Source organism: Chlamydotis macqueenii, chromosome 14, assembly GCF_036417535.1.
Source record: "Chlamydotis macqueenii isolate bChlMac1 chromosome 14, bChlMac1.mat, whole genome shotgun sequence".
NCBI classification, from domain to species: domain Eukaryota; kingdom Metazoa; phylum Chordata; class Aves; order Otidiformes; family Otididae; genus Chlamydotis; species Chlamydotis macqueenii.
In genome coordinates this window covers 9,634,387-9,649,907 of record NC_141569.1, presented here as the reverse complement: position 1 = coordinate 9,649,907, position 15,521 = coordinate 9,634,387, and the positions used below count along the sequence as shown (strand labels likewise).

Below are 15,521 nucleotides of genomic sequence, written 5' to 3'. Positions count from 1 at the left end.
ACACAGGGAAAAGCGCAGCACTTCCGAATCGGAGCAAGAGGTGCCCCACTGTGTTTGCTCTGCACTTACGATGCTGGGAGAGGTCCAAGGAGGGGAGGGGAAGTAAATATTGTGAGAAGAGGTGGGGCTTCCCGTGGAGGTCAGCCATTGCACGCTTCCCACCGGCGGGGTCCCGGCCAGCTCAGTCCTTCCAGGATGCTGGGGCCCTGCAGGCACCTCTGTGCCTGGGCACGGAGCGCACCCCAGTCCCCTACAGCATCACCTCCCCCTGAGATGTCTGAGCCAACCTGCCCTCACCCCCAAGCCTCGGGTAGCCACTCCAGCAGCCATGCTCCCACCTCTCATCCCTCCCAGGCTTGCGAAGGCACCCAGGGGTGCTGGATGCTGAGCTGGAGGACATGATTTTGCAAACATGGATGCAAGCTGTGGGTGGGGGAGCGACAGCAGCCCATGTGTTCGCTGCGGCAGCCTGACCTTGTTCATTGTTCCTCCTACAACTAGCGTGTGAGCAACCCAGCAACCCCCAGCCATCTCTTCCTTTCCAGATATGAGCCCGTGCACACCCTGCCTGACAATCAGTCTTTACAGACGTCCATAACGGAATAGCTGCTGCCTTTCTCCACCACTTTTGTGAGAGTGTTTCCTCAGCCATCTCAATTTCCTCACCCAGCCTAGCAGGGAACGCAGCCTGGGGAGGAAAAGGATCTCATGAGCTGCATGAGGTGGGCTTCCACCCCAAAGGGACGGGAGCACTGTGCTGTCCCACATCCCCCTAGACCAGTCGGCACAGGGAGCTCACACCGCTCGGTCACGTCAGCAGAAGCGCGACCACCATCTCCGAGGAGAAGTCAGCTCAGGACATCATGAACTCATGATGCAAGAACGTGAGCTTTGGAAACAGCAAGCTCACGTGGGCAGGGATGCCACGGGGATGGTGTGGGCACAAACTCTGTACTTTCCGTGGCCCGGCAATAATGTCACCGCTACAACTGAGCGCACTCACAGCACTTCCCAAAAGGGACCAAAATGCCCCACAGCCCCACAGGATGGCAGAAGCAGCTGAAATAGGAAGGGGACATGAGATCATGAGGTCAGTAGGAGATTTCGGAAAATTAATCTTCTCCAGCATGGCCCACTGTAGTGTGGAGAGGGGGCTGGTTGCCCCACACAGCTGCCTTTGAGAGGATCAACACTCTTACAGGCTGGAGAGCTCATCCCCTCCCGAGTTGTCCACGGCCCCTCTGAGCCCAAACCTAGTCTGCAGTGCTTCTGCCACACCAGACATAGGGAGATGCACACTGGCTGGTGTGGGCACTCCCAAACTGAGCTCAGCAAGTCACATTCATCATCACAAGAGCTTGGGAAATCCAAGGAGCTTCTGCCCATTTCTCCACCTTCCCTTTTTCTCCATCTACCTCTCCACCAGCCCTGACACCAGGCCACAGCCACGTGTCAGCAGCACGATTTTGGCCAAATATGCTGGGCAGTCTCTCTGTAACTCACATCTGGCAATCTCCTTCAGCTTCTCTGCTGGTATTTTCCTGCATACAGTGTATTACGGCAGAGATATTCTTTGAGGAAGGTTTGCTGGGACCCTATGTAGGCCAAACGCGTACATTGCCAGCCCTGGGAACTGGTTTCAGACATCCCAGGCACGAGATGATGCTTTAGGGCTTAAAGCCCTTTCGTGATTTCTGCTTATCTCTGTGCAATGGATCAGCATCTGCCCTGAGACATTAGCACAAAGCAAAACACCGCCTGCTCTGACCTCAAAAAGCCAAGCTAGCAATTAGGCAGAAGGAACCAGCATCTCCAAGTCTGTAACCTGCAGGCCTGGACAATACTGTCATGCCAAGGGGACACAGAGCGCCAGGCTGAGAAGAGGCAGCATCTGCTGCTCGCTCTCCAAGAACTGCGGGAGGGAGGAAAAGGGCTGCCACCAGCCTCTGCAGCGTCACCTCGGCCTTGAGCATCACTGGGGATTGTGCCCTCATCTTGCAGCAAGGGAAATGAAAACTTCTCTCATGGTGGCTACTTTGTCTTTAAATCTCAAAAAACAAAAAGGAAGAGACAACGATATGGAAGAAAGAAAACAGAGAACTATTAAGAAAGCACCCTAGGATGACTCACCAACAGCAAGTTCGTTAGAAAGCCACATCACTTGAAATGCAACCTGGCAAAACATGCGGTTTGAACTACAAATCTGAAATCTTCTGCAAATGCCAGCCTAATTACAGGGTCTCCAACCCAGCAAAAGTCCATGTAGAGAAAGCAGAGATGGGGAGAGGGCTTCTGTTCTCAGATAAAACATCCCTAGATGTGCAGCCTTTGAGGAATTCACGATGTTTTATTTTTTTTCCAGTGACATTTGTGGACAGAAGTGAAAGAACCACCCATATGGTGAGATCCCACTGCCAGTCTATGACCTACGGCTGGTCAGTTGAAAGCACGCATCCAGTTCCATCTTTTAGCTGGTCCACTCCTGGGCATTTTAATACTATGGATAATTTGTCCCTGGAGCGCTAATTAGCACCAGAAAAAATAGAGCAGACAGCTGCCAGCATAGTGCCCAGGATGTGCTGCTGAACTATAGTAAGGATCCATTACAGTCTTGGCGTCTAAAACCTGAAAAGCCCTTCGGGTCGCTACCAGCCCTTGTGCAAATTAACGCACTGCACAGACCACGGCTGACAGGTCCATGCAGAAACAGCATGGGAACATGCATTCCACAAAAGAAAACATATCAAATAAAAGTTAACCAGTAAACCACTTCCAGAAAGCCATGCCAGGAGGCAGGCAAAGCCAAGGATCGTGCTGGAGCCCTCTGGAGCAAGACGGGTGCTGGGCATACGAGCGCCAAACACACTGGGAATACCAGGGAATAGGGGATGAGTAGGATCACTCTGAGAAGGCAGAGGCGTAGAGAAACTGCTGCTCAGCTTCTGGATTTAAGGGGTGAGAGGTGCCTGCTCAGGTGACAGAAGAGGCGGTTTGGCCTTTGCCTGTGACCAACCCTCCGAGCCATTGTGAAATCCAGATTGTGACAAACACAGGAACTATTTTAAGCCTTTAAAGAACGCATTACCGGAAGGCTGGATTGTTCGGTCCTTCCTTTGGCAGGACCGCTGCCGAAGGCACGGCCAGTTTCTAGGTGAGGCAGAGGAAAACCCTGGGTGAACTCTCGCTCACTAGCAGAAAGAAGAGAGCTAGCACTGAGAGCACCCCCATCGCTTCATCTAGGCTTGCTCGCTAGTGTGGCCAGTAGCCCACTGCATCTTCCCGAGCCAAAGGATGATCCTTTTGAAGCGGGTCTGCAATAACATGCCTTCTTTCCATGCCGGCAGAGCTGATGCTTCAGATATCACGAAGTTAGAGAAATGAGGGTAAAAAGCCTGGTGCTTTCAGTGGATGCTGAATTTAGGTTGATAGTTCTGGCTCCCCTCACACCATTATTCTTGTTGTCTATCTTTGTATGCAAGCAACTGCTCACTTAGATACTTCTCAGGGATTATGCAATGATTAATTGCTTTCTGATGAACTTTGCCTGAGCCGCCTGCATCAATAAACGAGCACAGGATAGACAGACTTGAGTCAGTGTCCATATTATTGTCAAGTAATCAATGGGAGTTGAAATGAGTTCCATGCCCAACAAGCCCCCTAGAGCCACTTCAGTTTGTCACCGTAAATGAAGTCTATTTTGAGTTTGTCTGTGGTTTTTGTTTTTTTGGGGGGTTTTTTTGGTTTTTTTTTTTTGGAAATGCTGAATTCAGCCCTTGGTCCCAGCCAGCAGAGCAGGTGGTGACAAACAGGCACGGGCGCAGCGGTAAGGCTGGCACAGCCCTGGTCTGCCCCCCCCGGCACACAGCAGCCCCCGCGGAGGTTCGTCCCGTGGGCGTTGGGTCAGGCAGGGCTCTGACCCCGAGGGGCTGGACCAGAGCTGCTGCTCCGGCAGCTGTGGTAACACTTCTGCAAGGGTTAGGGGGAAGGGGAAGTGGCTTGTGAAACAAGTCAAAAAGCGTTAGTTAAAAAAAAATAAATAAAATGCAGAAACGCCTTCTTCTGGTTTTACATACTAGAGGCAAGGGAAAGTAACATCACCAGAGAGCTCAAGCTATGGCCAAGGACTTGTTTTTTACATAGATGTGTCAAAAAAAAGTGTGACCAAAGCATGGCACACAGACCTTTTCTTGCCTTAAAAGCTCACCAACCCCCAGCAGAAGGGGGTGAGAGATAAGAAGCCCAAGCAACAGTACGTTAGTCAAGGAGCAGAAAAGCTCCACGCAGCGCTTCAGGCCTTGCACCCAAACACAGCAGCTGGGGCCAGAAGAACAAGAGGCTTCTTTCCTTGTACGCCTCACTATAACCCACCTAGAGAAACCGAGCGGACCTCACGGCCCTGGTGCGAGAGAGAAGCGAAGAAATACCCATGCAAGGTTTGAAGAGAGGAAAGATGCACATGGACCCAACATCTTCAGTCTACATAGGCCTAGAACTTGGGAGCACGAAACATCCTTCAAATCACCAGTCCCCTGGAAGAGTGTGGTGCTCCAGGTGAAGCACTCTTGCCCAGCTCTTCAGTCAGTCAATACCACAACATTGAGAAAAAATTAAAATGGGAGGAAAAGCACCAGGCGATCACTTCTGAGTTTCCTAGCAACTTTCTGCAACAAATTTGGTACAGAGAGCTAAAGCCTGAGCAGCAGCACTGCCTGAGAGCCAGGGAACAGGGCTTAGGAAGGCAGTGGCAGCACGCGCGCCTGTCTGTCTGTCTGCCCTTTCACGCCGTGCTAGAAAAGCATCAGACAAGCACGGCCCTCGTAGAAGAATAAAAAACTGATGAGACCTTTGCTATCTCCACAACACCAGGGGGGACAGCCCAGCAGCACGCCCATGACTGTTGAGAGAGAAACGTATGGCAGGCAGCAACTCAGCGATGCCAACAGATGCAAGCGCTGAGGTCCACCAGGATCGGCTGGCTTTGCTGGGACACAGCTTCCTTCACTGTCTCTCCCACCTGCTGAAATCGCACACAAACATTTTGGATGGTTAAATAAGGACAGGAGCACAGGTAGTCAGGGAATTGCACAAGAAGGGAAAATGTCAGGAAGGCTTCCAGATGTTGGATGGGAAGAGCATTCTGTTTTGAAGAGCAGACGTTTGTGGGGTGGAAGCAAGGTCCTTTTGTATAGTCAGGAGACAGAAGTCCATTACTCCAACCCCGGCAGCACTAGTGCCATCAGTCCGCTGTTCCCAAGGGGCACTGCCCCTTCCAACCCTGCATCCCGGAGGCAGCACGTACAGAGACTGCACCCGAGTGCGGCTGTGGCAGTGAGGGTGGGATTGACCCGAGACTCACGAGGAGAACCCCAGATTTACAGGCAGTAGCATCCCACGGATGACCAAAAAAAAAAAAGCCAACAACAAAAAACAGACCCACCAACACTTTTTCCCAAGGAAATTGCATGCCCAAGAAAAAAGAATTAAAAATCATGAGACATGTCAGTCAGGGAATTTTCTAAGGAACAACGATTGCCACATGCTCGAGGGTGAAAGGCTCAAAGCCTTCATCCACGCTCTCTCTTCCATGCAGCTGCCCACAGCTCCTAGTGTCAGCAGCATTGCCAAGCTCTGGGCCATGACACTGAGGTCATTATCAAAATATTTAGGCCATGGAGAGCTATCCCTCTCCCCGGCCACACAGATACAGCCGTGGCTCCGCAGAGCGCAGGACAAGCTTCACTTGGACTTCAGCAGGGACGGAGCATCACATGTTTCAGTGAGTTTAAAGTTAAAGGTTAAAGTTCAACCAGGTTTAATATTGCTGGGCCACTGTTCTATACGTAAAGGAGTGGTGCCTTCCTATTCCTCTTCTCTCCCCAGCTGAAACATCTTAAGAAAACCCATCAGCTGTTCTAAGGGACAAGACCATGATTTGCTCTTATCACTGGTCTTTAATTTTTTTTTTTTTTTTGTGACCATAGTGACAATCAACTTAAGCATCCTCTTCCTTTTTTTTTTTTTTTATTTAAACTAACCCAGCAGATCAGCACCTCTTCATGACACCCTTTCCAGGAATTACACGTTAAATCCCTCATGAATCAAACTGGCAAAAGCTGAGCCCGAGTCACTCGAGCCAACTCAGAGCAGCGTAGGTTCGGCGGGTGAGCAGAGAGCTCGGCAAGCGATGGGGACGCAGGGATGGTCTCGTGACTTTGAACGGGCCCATCGCTGTGAAAGCCAGGCTTATAAGGCAGCTGCACAACATTTAACAATTCATCTTTTATTACCCAAATTTCAAAACAGTGCATTTATAGCCCGCAGCCTGTACAGCATTAATACCACCATAATAGATCAGATAACACAAATTCAGTTTTTTAAGACGTATCTTAAGAAGAAAGGAGAACAACAACATGAAAGGCACGCTTATGAGCTGCTGTGGCTCGGCGTTAGCTCTCTGGGAGCCGGCCTGAGGAGCTGTTGGAAGGCCAGCCCAAGTGCAGGAGCCCCTCTCCACGGCGCTGGGGGCTGCACGCGGCCCCCGCTCCCGCAGGGGACAGCCCGTCCCCACCCTGCGAGGGGAAAGCCTTATCGGGGAGCCAGCATCCCCATCAGCACGCGCTGGGAAGCGGAGATAGTGTTTCACAAGAGGCGCGAGCACAGCAAAACAATCCCACCAGGAGAAAGGCAGCGAGTCCCAGGGCTTCTTCCAGCAGAGCCCACGCTTTTCTGAGATCCGGTCCGTCCCCTGCTAGCTCGAGAATCCTCAGTGCCCAGAAGGGCCCTTGCGTATCTGCTCCCGCTGACATTAATGCGACTACCTGCAGCGGTAAATACTGCACCAGCTAATGGGTTTTGCAGGACGGAGGTGATTCAGCAGCTCCAAGCACTCAGCCCACGGCAGCCCGTGCTGCTGGCTTCACCCTGAGCATCTGCGCGGCCCCGCTTCAGCAGAGTGGCTCATGGCGATGCCGCTACCGCTTCTCCCTCCCTGCGCAGGCAAACAGATGTCAACTTTGAACCAATGAAGCCGCAGACATATATTTTATGAACTGTATCTTAGGTGGTTTTGAAGAAAAATGACTGCTTTTTTTAAGGCTGTCTGGAAAGGGTCTGAGCTAGGAACTTGTACTCCTCCAGGCCCACAGCCCCAGAGGTGCTGCAGACTGCCCAGGCCAGCACGCACCACTCACAGCTCCCAACAGCCTAGCAACTGAATTAAGACCATTGATGTAACGAGCTTTGGAGGAGGTGGGTTACAGAGTGTATTTAGCATGCAGTGCTATCATTGCTATCTATGTGCTGCTATCACTTCCTTATCATACTTACCAAAAACAAGACATTAATAGAATGAGAGCTAGAAAGAAACAGTTTCTCCCCACGCCCCTTCCTACTTTTCAGCTTCGTTACCCGGCGCAATGAGTTTCGCTGTTTCCTCACACAATTGGGTCCTCTTTTGCTGAAAAAAAGTCTTTGCATAAAAATAAGGAAATCCCAGTAGTTTCCACTGGCTGCAGGTTTCTTAAAGTCTACTGTAAACATTTCATCCTCCACTACAGGTTTGATTATTTTTAATTAATATATATTTAGATCAAGCCTGTCCTACTTTTGTAAACGCTGTGTCAAACCAGTTCAAGTTTGCCGAGTGCACGGGCAGTCCAAGACACAGCTCCCCGACAGCGCTCTGCACGGCAGTAACACCCCCAATAAAACCCTTACCCCGCCGAGCCCGCCGCCCTCCTGCTCAAACCCGCTGTCATAAAACCAAAACCTACTGAAACGAGCACATCTTTTCTTCTAGCCACATCTAAATTTCTCCCAGGTCAGACTGCTCTGTGTACAAGTCCCATCCTTTTGCACTGCTCAGGGACGACGGGCTCTTTGGAGCAAGCACAACATATGGCGGGTAGGGCGGGATGCAGGCACAGGCGGATTATATCATCTCCCCGCGCTTCCGTGTGTGGAAAAGGGGCGGAAGGCAGGCAGGAAATTCATTCAAACATCCTGAAACTCTCATGGCCATACAAACACTCTGACTTGCTTTAAATGATTGCTTTTGTGTGAAGAGCAAAGTGACTATAAAGTGACCTCAAGAGAATGATTAGAGTTGTTGATTGCGTCTTGGCCACCTACGTCCTCCTTGCACACAAAGGGGTTGGCTTTTTTGGCAGCTGAGCAGAACAAGAGGGCAAGCCTCTTCTTTCCCATCTCCATCCTACATGCATCACCAGCTAGGGTAGTGCTCCAGATTAGAAAGTCAAAGGAAGACAATATGCAAGTTAAATCTTAAAGCTACATCTCTGCAATAATGCTACTGGCTATTATGTAAAATAAAGCTTTACAGGATGTGGCACACAAATAATTTGGGATTCTGAAACAACTGAACAAAATACTGCAGGAGAACTCTACAAAACCAACAATGTCCACTCACCAACCAGGATGCAGAACAGGTGGAGAAGAGAACAATAAAGATGGAGAATTAAAACTTTACTGAGAAAAATAAAGTAGCTCTTTGATTTTTTGGTCACAACATTAACTCCCACACTCTGATCTACCATTTTAAAACATCTCAAAAGCAGACAGTTGCCTGAATGTAGTACAGATGGAGTGAAATTCTGGTTATAAACAGGTGGTCTTCACTGTGTCATTCACTATAATCCACATTCTCAGTTGGGTCAAAATGGGGATCAAAGGAGATGGCAGCAGCTGGAGATGATGAGATGTTATTACCTCACAGGCTGACATCCTTAGCCTACAGTACATAAAGTTACTCTGATAATTTCATTATTGGTGTGAGGCTGGAGTTAATAGTAGAGGCATTCAGATGGGACAACGGACTTAAAAACCATACCAGCCACTTATAAAGTAGCTTCATTCTGAAAGTTATCTACTTTGGATATGTTAATACATGTTTAGACCAGAAAGGATTTAAATCAGTTATTCTTCCAAGTTTTCATTTCTCTCAGGAGCTTATTAACTTATTTTACAGTGTTCACCTCGTTCCTATAATTGCATGAGAAACCTAAGCAAATGTCAGCAAATAATTATCCAGGAGAAGAGTAAACGTTGCTGTATACAAATGGGTTTCCAATGCACAACACCGAGTGAACTGGTTATAGAAGCACTGATTACTACTGGTGCTACCTTTGGCAAGATAAACATCTTAGGGATTTAAATATGATTTTTAGATATTGCATTTTATTATTGGTCTTCATCAAAGACTTCCACTCAACGGATACGTAGGGCCAAGGGTTTTTTAGTGTGTTTCTATCAAGTAACATGTTAGAGACACAAATAAATACAACAATTCCCAGAACGCTGTGGTAAAACACCTCCAGCCTGACCTGCAACCAACCAGCTCCCTTCGTGGCCTTCCCTTCAGTTACTACTTCTTTCACCACTCTGCAAAGGCAATCCCTTCTCCCATGATCCAAAGACCAGCTGCCCGACTACTCATTCAGCAGTTGCACACGGGACCGGAGCATCTTGAAGCGGCCTTTAAGAGTCCGGTCCCCTAACTCGAGGGTTAAACATTGACAGCCCTGGACACGTCCCGGCTCTCAGGGAGCTGGGCTCCCCTTCTCGCTGGCAGGAATACAGACAGTGTCACCCCGGGAGCTCGCAGACCTTGGAGGCAGCCCCGAGACTGCTGGCTTCCAAAAAATCTCTCCCCCCACCCCCCCCCTCCCATTCATTGCACCGACGGGCTTGGCAAGCGGCTGCTCGGCGCCTTATAAAAGCATCGCTCTGAAAATGGGTGATTTAAGGGGAAAAGAAAAAAAAAAAAAAAAGAAAAAAAAAGTTCTCTCTCCGCTTTCCCCTGCCCCAAGCAAGCGCTGCACGCCCACTCCCCGCAGCCGCAGGTAACGGGATGCGCGTCCGACCCTCGGTCCCGTAGGGCGGGGTTCCCCACAGACGGCTCCCAGGTTGGCTCAGCATGCGGGGTCCCCGCCAACCGCCCCCCAAACTGCCAGAGGGGGCTCCGCAGGTGCCTTGCCCCCCCGCCCCAGCCCCGGACCCACCTTGTAGACCTTGCCGAAGGCGCCGTCGCCCAGCTCCCCCACCACCTCCCACACCTCGCCGGGGTCCAGGTCGCGGCGGACGTGCTCGTACTCCTTGGAGCGCCGCTTCTCGAAGGTGGAGAGGCGCAGGATGCGGCGGAAATTGGCGAAAGCCATGCCGGTGCGGTGCGGTGCGGTGCGGGGCTGCCGAGGAGCCGCGGCCCGGCGGCGGGGTAACGGGGCGGGGGAGCTGCCGGCAGCCGCCTCCCGCGCCCGGCCCCGGGGGAGGACGGAGCCGCTGCGCGCCCGGGGAAGCGGCGAGGCGGGAGCGCGGAGCGCGCAACGGAGCCGCCCCCAGCCGCGCACGCGGAGCCGGAGCCGGAGCCACTCCACCTGCTGGCCTGGGGCCGCCGCCCCGCGCCATTGGCCGCGAAGACCCCGCCCAGCCCGGCCGGGCACGGCACAGCACGGCTGAGGCTCGGGCTGAGGTTGGTCAAGGCTCGGCACGGCACGGCTTGGCACGGCCAGGGCTAGGCTGGGCTCGGCCCGACACGGCTCGGTCAGGGCTCGGACTCGGCAAGGCACGGCACGGCTCGGTTCGGTTCGACCCGCCTCGACTGGGGCATGGCCAGGACTCGGCTCAGGCTCTAGCTGGGGCTCTAGCTTGGGCTTGGCTCAGCACGGCACGATGTAGTGTGGTACAGCACAGCCCGGCTCGGTTTGGCCCCGCCGGCAAGCCCTGTCCCTGAGCACATGGGAGTCCTGCATCTCCTCGCCCCCCTAGCCCAGCAAGGAGAAGGCCAGAGCATCAGAGGGCGATGGTGGGACAAGGATAGGACAAGGGGTGATAGGACAGGGGATAATGGTTTTAAACTAAAAGAGGGCAGATTTAGATTAGATGTAAGGAAGATTTTTTTTTTTTTACACTGAGGGTGGTGGAACACTGGCCCAGGTTGCCCAGAGAGGTGGTGGATGGCCCCTCCCTGGAAACATTCAAGGCCAGGTTGGACAGGGCTCTGAGCAACCTGATCTGGTTGGAGATGTCCCTGCTCCTTGCAGGGGGGTTGGACTGGGTGGGCTTTGAAGGTCCCTTCCCACCCAAACCATTCTGTGATTCTATGATTCTAAATACAAACAACAATGAAGACTTGGAAGGAAAGGTGTGAAACTCCTCAGCAGCTGCTGTCATGTTCTCACCTGCTCAGCCTGGCACAAGGAGCAGCATCCGCATGGGCTGTGCTTCACCTCATGGGCTGCGTTGCTTGGGGCCGAGCAAAGAGACGCAACACCTGTAAAAACAGAATCCTAAACTGCCTTGGCAACAAAGTTCATCTTCCCCCAGTTCATCTCTGAACATAGCCAAACACAAGTATTTTAAAAATGCCCAGGAGCAGGAATTTGAGTGTATTGGCATCACGGGCACCCGCCATGAATTTGTTTTAGAGAAGGTGTGACTCAACTGGTGTCGTGTGAAGGTTCGCATCCTCTCCCTGGCAAAACTTCAACTCCTCTGCCCAACCGACTTGAAATCCAGTATGAAATGGGGACATCTAGGGGAAACACCCGACGGCGCAGCCGTGCCTAACCTCTGCTTTTGACAGACGGCTTAGTGGTAAAGGGTTGTCCGAGCAAACCTCGGTGATACCAACACCACTCGCACCAGCGCGTGTGTTTTGCCCCAGTTACATGTCCCATTAAGGAGCTGAGGGCAGCAGTATGGAGGGGGTGCGCTGCCATGCTCCTTCCAGATGTGTAATGCAGGGGAAACTCAGCATCTTGCTTCAAGAACATCTGGGCTTGGTCATTTCTGATCAGTTCCCTGATATATTATCCTTGTCTTTGCTGTTAAGGAAAAAAAATGGGTTTATCCTGGTATGATCAGCCCTCACATTTCTATTGGAAATTTCCCAGTGCTGATGCTTGAAACACTATTTAAAACTCCGGTTCCTAGATATTTGTGGCTGTACAAGAATTTCAGCTGCCTTTTTTTGCAGATAGTTTCGTGTTCCTCTACTTCTTCCCTTCTCGCCACTGAGTTGTAGGAAAAACAAGCTGGAAGTGCAACCCAAGTCTATCCCTGAAACAGAAAGAAGCTGAAAATAATTGAGCATTTGTTTTCACCTGACGTCATGGGGTTTAGATCTGATCTGATACAATGTGTGGATGTGGTAATACTGGAGTAAGAACAGAATAGAACAGAAGCAGAGCAATTAACTTTCAAAATGTCATACTTTTAATCTCAGTTTTTCCAGTGTTTTAGCTGTCAACTTTTATCCAGCGCTTGGTACCCTGTAAGCAGATTTGCTGTCTCTCGGCCCTGTAGCCAACGGGAATCAGCCATGTGCAGAAAGCTCACCGGGGTCAAGCCAAGTCAGCAAGCAGGTTAATTATCTATCTATGAATTACTTCTTCTTACTGTTTCTCAAGTATAAATATGAGTGGTTCAGCTTCCTAACAGCTAACTTGAAGAAGAAATTGGGTATTCAAAAGCAGCCATCTCTGAGCTGTAGCTCCCAGCCACGTTGCACAGGATGCCGTCAGGTACTGGAAACTCGAAACATCGCAGCCCTGGCTGAGAGGAAACGCAAAGCTCTGCAGCGGCTGCTACGAAGGACCTCCTCGGCATGGACCAACAGACTTGGGTACCACTCGTCTGCGGCTGAGATCTGCATGACAGTCTAAAATAAACCCTTAAGTCTGTGCTATCTTGCACATCTTAATCAGATTTAATACTCTTGAGCATTGTAAAAATAATTTTTGTCACTTAATTTTTAGTAGGTATTATCCTTTAATGCTGAATGGAAGGGGAGCTTTTGCCTCCACGTCTGAGGGGAGCTCCTGAAAACGTGGAGAAAGCATTGAAGCCATGGGACGGAGTTGCGTCTGGTTCTAGGGCAGAATTTTCCTTCTGTGAGGGGTCATTGCCATGACACTAATTCTGTTTCGCTGACCTTTCACTGCCAGCCGAGATGCAGGTGAAATCTGGGTGTTTTCTGCAGCACCTGTGTTTAGATGAAGCCTGTGGCTTGTTGTCAGTAAGAAATGCTGCGGCGCTGGCAGAGTGTTTCCAGCTGCTGGATATTCATCTACAGTACATCTGAACAGTAAGTGCTTCTGAAAATTAGATCAGGATTAACGCTCTAAAATTGCAGGCCCTGTGTGATGTTTTGAAAAGAGATATACAGAATGTTACATCGCTTGGGATTTAAAAGCAGAGACCACAGACATCACAAATACTGCACTTCAGGTGTTACAGCAAATGCAGCACTCTAGGGCTTGGTTAGTACAAATGCTTGGCAATGGCCCCGAAAGCTTTCAGATACAGCGTGTATCACCATGTCCCCCCTGCTCCCTCATGCCCCAGCTGCTCTGCAGGTTACGTGGCCTGGTTACTCCTGCATTGGCTTCTGAATTACATACGGCGCAGGAGACCGTGCAGAGCCACTGCGATGCATTTCCAGCTCCATCGAAGGTGTTCCTTTCCCTTTCCCCTTCCCCTTTCCATCACCTTCCTCTGTGAGACAGAAAAATGTCCAAGAGCCTAAGAAACCTGTTTGATTTGATGGTATTGCCCTCCTCTGCATCCCAGCAGCGTGCAAAGCCGCAGGCTCGCTAGCGCTGCACAAACACGATAACCAGGGCCTGGCACAACGAGCGGATAATCGACACAGGGAAAACCCAGGCCGGCGATAAGGGAGATCTTTACAGCTGTGCAAGCGAGATGCCAGGAGCATAGGGCAAGAGGGGATTTCTGCCTCCGTGACGCTAATTCCTTAGTAGTGCCGCAACCTCAGCATGTAATCCTTTCCGTAAACCGACCGTGCTCCGTGTTAGAGGGCAGGTGGGTTTCTTGCCAGGAGTGTCCTCCACATGAGGCTGTTTGCAGCCCCCGATCCGCTGGTTCGCAGCTTCCCCACCTCCTGCCTGCAGCTCTGTAGTCCATCACTATTGCTGGTTTGCTGGAAAAGTCCCTTTTTCCCCCAGGGGGGTGTGGAAGATAAGAAAAAGAATTATGAGCACTTTAACACTGCCTTCGGTGCAGAAATCACATATGCCACTTTCATAAATCAGGCAATCTTATTAATACTGTTCTATTAATCTCTTGTCTGCTACTGCGTTTTAATTGCCTGTGCAACCTGTCCGGGAGCAGTGGGCGTTTAAAATAAAATAAATCCTGCTAATTATTGTTCCCAGCTTTGCGCAGACGATGCCTGAGAGCTCACTGTTTTCCAGATCTGCAGTTTTATTGCTTTCTCTGTTATGTGACCGACCTGATTAAGGACCAGATCATGCTGCTCTTCGACTTGCTGGACCAAAACGCAAGGCGGAGGATTTGTTTTAGCGAGTTCTACACGGTGGCCTGCATCCTCCTGTCCTAGCAGGTGTGTACCCTGTGGATCCTGGAGCCAGTACAGGGACATCTGCACCAGCCAGCACCAGCTTGCTGGTGATCTTTACTCACAGCATTCAAGGGATGGAGAGGGTCCCTGGGTCTATGCTGCTACACAGAAGAGGAAAGCAGGGAAATGAGCAGTCCCCCTGCTGATACCAACCTTGCTCCTCTGGGATAAATCCACTTGTGAATCTGTTGCCAGGTAGGAACCATCTAAACGCTCCTCCCAGCTCAGGCATGGAGTTCTTCAGAAAACAGGCCCTCAGCTTTGTCTACCTGTGGGGAAAAGAGCAGAGCATCTGCTTTCACCTATCAGTTCTTGCTAGCTTGCAGGTGCAGCACGTGCTGATGCCCTTCTTCATCCTCTCTGGCATTGCCTACAGTCCAGGCTGGGGAGAGACCGGTGCCGTTTCAGGCAAAAGCAGCGAGGACAGCAGGCTGCGGTGAGGGAGAGGGGTGGCAAAGCCAGGGTTACCCCCAGAGCTCAGCCTTGCTCTTGGACACGTCCTGCAGCTCCACTCTGGACCAGGCACCCGGCTGAGGGCCAGCATCCAGGCTGCTGCTCGTGGGACTCAGGGAGCAAGGAGAGGAGTCAAGGGTGGGACGTAGCCCTGCAAGTTCTTCAGCATGTGGAAGGGATGGGAAAAGACCTCACAAAGCAGCCTTGCAGCTTGGCTGGCTGTCGGTGGCTCTCCCCGGCACAGCCCGCAGCCCAAACCCAGCTGGCAGCAGCCATCTGCTCCCACACGGCTCCGTGGCAGGAAGCACCAGGATCCTGGTATTTCCTGCGGGCGCGACTAGCGGGAGGTCACCTTTATCCTCTGGACGCAAGCACTGGCTGGTATCCCACATATTTTTTCTAAGCAGGAAATCAGTGCTTATCATTTGTTTCTGAACCTTTCTGCCCTGAAACAGAACTGTCTTGAACAGCAGTTCAGCCACCGGCACGCGGGACCTGCCTTTCCACTGCTGGATGGAGATGGGGATAATACAATTGATTGAAATGAGCTGGAGCCACAAGGTTTCTCTTCAACATCCAGAAAGAAGAACTTGAGACAATATTCAAGGACTTTGATATTTCTGGAGATGAGAAATTTCTGGAGAAATTACAGTCAAAAGAGAGGCCATGA

At 51.1% G+C, this 15,521-nt stretch overlaps 2 protein-coding genes across 2 annotated transcripts in view; one reads left to right on the top strand and one right to left on the bottom strand.

Annotated features, from left to right (window-relative positions):
- STK10 (serine/threonine kinase 10) overlaps positions 1–10,295 on the bottom strand; it is a 47,869-nt gene extending 37,574 nt beyond the window's left edge. The window contains exon 1 of the mRNA XM_086759005.1: positions 10,020–10,295. Within this exon, the coding sequence (XP_086615131.1) occupies positions 10,020–10,175 (156 nt within the window). The 5' untranslated portion in view covers positions 10,176–10,295. The remainder of the gene's footprint in view (positions 1–10,019) is intronic.
- A 2,672-nt stretch (positions 10,296–12,967) lies between these two features.
- On the top strand, positions 12,968–15,521 carry EFCAB9 (EF-hand calcium binding domain 9). Its single transcript, XM_086759237.1, has 4 exons — positions 12,968–13,089; positions 13,835–13,839; positions 14,232–14,370; positions 15,413–15,521. Exons 1-4 carry the CDS (start codon positions 12,968–12,970, stop codon positions 15,519–15,521), a joined length of 375 nt encoding a protein of 124 aa, XP_086615363.1.

Bases quoted from the DNA above. Each gene is read 5' to 3' on its own strand.
- EFCAB9 (XM_086759237.1), top strand. From the start codon at position 12,968: ATGCAGGTGAAATCTGGGTGTTTTCTGCAGCACCTGTGTTTAGATGAA. The intron at 14,371-15,412 runs GTCCTAGCAGGT...TGGAGCCACAAG, and splicing joins ACGGTGGCCTGCATCCTCCT to GTTTCTCTTCAACATCCAGA.